At 44.0% G+C, this 3,899-nt stretch overlaps 1 protein-coding gene across 1 annotated transcript; it reads right to left on the bottom strand.

Moving 5' to 3' along the window:
* Positions 1 to 487: 487 nt before the first annotated feature.
* LOC114847114 (UDP-glucuronosyltransferase-like) lies at positions 488 to 3,411 on the bottom strand. The gene is made up of 5 exons (XM_029136500.3): positions 2,493 to 3,411; positions 1,628 to 1,759; positions 1,292 to 1,379; positions 999 to 1,218; positions 488 to 926 (listed from the first exon to the last, which is right to left on the bottom strand). Exons 1-5 carry the CDS (start codon positions 3,345 to 3,347, stop codon positions 650 to 652), a joined length of 1,572 nt encoding a protein of 523 aa, XP_028992333.1. The 5' UTR covers positions 3,348 to 3,411; the 3' UTR covers positions 488 to 649.
* Positions 3,412 to 3,899: the final 488 nt, after the last annotated feature.

The raw sequence follows: 3,899 nt of genomic DNA, 5'->3' as shown, positions 1-3,899 counted from the left end.
CAGACACACACAGATACATACATTGCAACATCTTCCCTCCTGAAACTGAAGGTGTGTGGGCTCTCTGGCTACTGGGTCTCTTCCCTCCACTCGTTTTGGTGGGTGTAGCGGCCGAGCTCCTCCCATCCCCCTGGCTTTCACAAGCGGCACTGTTCATGCATCAACGTCTGTCTCACCGCATGTATGAGTGTATGCACTATTATTAGTATTAATACTAATGTACTAATGTAACAGTTAACCACAGTACAGCAGTTGTTTCCACACACCCGCACAAACTCAACCTGTCCACTAACTGGGATGGACTAAATAAAACAAAAAGCAAACCATTAATCAAGAGGAGTATGTCATTTTCTCATATACTCCTCTTATAAAAGCAAAACTGTCCATCACAATGCAACATTTAGCCGAATACATGCTGCTTGTTGAGCTGCTGGACAGGACACAAAAAGGAAGAAAAACAAAGAGTGGAGAAAACATTTACAGTAGCTTGTTAGTTAGTGGTCAGCTTTATTCCATCATCATTAGCATGTTGTTTCACAATGACACAGATTTCACACACATGCACTCTACAATTGTGCTGTGCGTCAGTGTGAAATCTCTTCATTTCTTCATTTTAACACCTATAAAACCTAACAAATAGTTACAAACACTAGTCTGATTTTCTTTTTGAGCTTCTGCAGCACTTCCTGATGCAGGACAAACAGCACTTTACTGTCACAAAAACAACACTTAAGACAATAATTAATAAGAATCCAATGACATCCAGGCTGTGATACTGGATCCAGTTCAAGTCATGTGCAGCTACTCTTAGATGCGGAGCTCCTTTGTGTCTGATGACAAACTCAGTCCAGAAAACAGCAGACTCCAAAGGCTCGACAGGACGGTCCAGATGGGCGGCAGACAACTTCACCATATTCTCTTTGTATCTGGGGAGAAAGTAAGGATTGTGTGAGAGAGCGAGTAAACACTCCTAATGAATTAACATGAGCCCGTCTCACCTTTTATCATTGACAAGTTTGTTGACTGCAGTCAGTACTTTCTCAGTGGTCACGTCATGAGCGGTGAGTTTCTCAGCCACCCCTCGGCTCAACATGCGATGTACGTTGTCTAACTGATCCCCAAACAGCGGGAACACCAGCATGGGCACAGCGTTACAGATGGCCTCGTATATGCTATGACTACCTCCATGGGTGATGATGACTTTAGCCTTGGGGTGGCCTGAGGAGCACAGAGAGGCCGTAGTTAAAGGCAGGGCTGGCCTCGAACTAGAAGAGATGGAAGGTGAACTCACCTAGCAGGTCGTTCTGAGGCAGCCACTTCAAAAGTTTGATGTTCTTGGGAACATCTGTGGGTGGGACTCCGTCGAATCGCCACAGAACCTAAAACAAGAGTACAAACGCCTGATGTGCAAACTGAAAGGAGAGTTTAGTCTTTTTACAGTGAGCAAAGGCAGAGCTCAAAGTCCTGGGGTTGAGTCTGATTTGGCTGATTACAGTATGGATTAACTTAAAGTAGCTGAGTGTTAAAGGCTCTGTCTAATGAGTAAATGTTTGCCATGTTATGCAAACATGTGTACTGTAAAAAATAGGTGTCAAGTGAGTTGACTGGATGTGATGGGTGCTCGTACCCTTTGAGGAAGTTGCTTAAAGGCGTCAAAGAATTCTTTAGCTTTGTCCTCAGGCATCTTGGACACCATTGAACCCAAAGTAAAGATAATAAAACCGTCGTCTCCTGAACCATCAACAAACGCTTCCAGGTCCTGCAGGAAGGAAAGACAGGAAATAGGAATGAACTAATCAGATGTGTAGGAGAAATTCTATATGAGTCTATATGATAAGGTAATTCTAACAGCAATAGTATGTGTGTTTTTTGATTGAAAAAGAATATTGATTTGATCTACATTGTATTTGGTTTAAACATCCAGGAATCTTGGAAGTCAATTCTTACAAATCAGGTTCAGTCAGTTTATGTTTGGTTTTACTGGCTCCAGTCCAGAAGTCTGTTTATCCTGCCTCAGATTTCACGTGGTGACTGCTCACAAGCATGCAAACATTTTTTGTCCACAACATTTTCAATCATCATTCACACATTTACATATATAATACAATCCTTTTAAAAATAATGTACATTTTTATATTCATTGCCAATCTTTCCACCGATTTTGCCCATTCATACTGTTTTAGTTTTTATTTGGTTGCACAATGGCCATTTATTAGTTCGACAGTAATTTAGTACTACAGTTAACTCAGTCTGGTGCTGAAGGAAGCAGTATAATTACTAGAAGGTGTTGCCAAACTCAACTTTCCTCCCTTCCTCTTCCTAGAATTCTTACAACATCAAGTTCACGTTCTGAATTGATCCAGTCCCATCTCTTAGCTTGTTTACTTGCAATGATTGGGTTTGACCTAACTAGACATAATACATCTCGTTTTCCTTAAGCGGCTCCAGATGTGGTGCATGCTCTTGTTTACTCTGGCTTTGCTTTAACTTACCGCTGGAAGAGGCGCTGTCTTTGCGCAGTTGATGCCTCCAATGAAAACTATGTTGGACATGATCGGTCTGGGCCAATCAAAGGCGAAGTCGCTTCTGAGGAGCCAGATAGCGCCGTGGCTCATGAGCTCCTGGTAGGTTGTGATGCCGCCGGAATGTTTTCTGACCAGCGTATCAAAGTCACGATAGATTAATTTGCACATGTTGGACATTACTAAAGACATGAGCATATTTTTGACTCGCTGTGGGAAAGTCATGACGTCTGTGTTTTCAGAGAAGAACACAGGAACGTAAGAAAGAGGAGACGGACACTGGATGGCCTCCAGATGCAGTTCGCATGGAAGTCCGTGCAGGAAATACACAGCTGGGATGGAAAAGGCATGAGACAGCATGGAGCCACAGGGAAGGAAGGGGTCCGTGAGCACCAGGTCGAAGCCCTCGTCCTTCAGTCGCGTCATCAGAGACTTGTTGCTCAGCAGTCTGTCACAACCGTCCACTTGAAGTGAAAGAAAGTGAGCAAAATGGTAGACGCTTTCGTAAAGTTCTCTGATTCCTGTATTCTTAACGAATACGCCATCCTTCATCTTGTTAAAGATCTGATCCAGATCATCCTGGGTGTATGGCACTGGGAAGACCTCAGTCCTGTAGTTCTCTGAGCCATGAATCAACATGCTGCTTTCAGGTACCAGCACCAAGGCGTCATGGCCCCGGCGGACGAGTTCCTTCACCACTATCTTCATGCTGAGCCAGTGACTCCCATCCACAGGCACAACCAGAACCTTCCCCCCCTGGACGGGCCCCAGGAAGCACAGCCAGGCCACAAGCCCCAGTGTAGGAAACCACACCCCTCCACTCATTGCCTCCACTTCGTACTACGAGCCGCTGCGTTGTAAGAGGAGGCTTTATATGTGTAGGCATGTGAGAGAGTGTGTGTTTAACTCCTGCAGGAAGTGTAGGCTGCGTGTTAGCGGGCGGGCTATTACGTAATCACTAAAGACAGAGGGGAGTTTAGACTCCCTCTGGATTTAGTGGTTTGTCTAGCGTGCGCGCACTCTGGTTAATCATTGTCTTGTGTGAAATGTATGTGTGTCTAAAAATACACAAGTTTGAAAATGTTAAAGAACACATTCAAATAAGGTGTCTGGCAGTTTATATACACCATGAGACCATGTTACTGGACATAATACACATTGCTTCACTGTCGCTAAAAGGTCAAAATAATGTATGTGCACAAATTTAGGAGATGTAGGTTTTCATATTCATAAAGTTCTTTTGGTGTATTTCTGTTCTGTTGTTCGTTCTGTGTTCTCAGTAGAACCCACCAGTCGCAGACCTTTGCATGTAGTGCATCGTGTACTCATTTCTGTGCACCGTCCTCTGTTTATCTTGGCTGCGCCTCCTCCATTATC

Source organism: Betta splendens, chromosome 21, assembly GCF_900634795.4.
Source record: "Betta splendens chromosome 21, fBetSpl5.4, whole genome shotgun sequence".
Taxonomy (NCBI): domain Eukaryota; kingdom Metazoa; phylum Chordata; class Actinopteri; order Anabantiformes; family Osphronemidae; genus Betta; species Betta splendens.
This window is presented reverse-complemented; position numbering and strand designations above follow the sequence as displayed.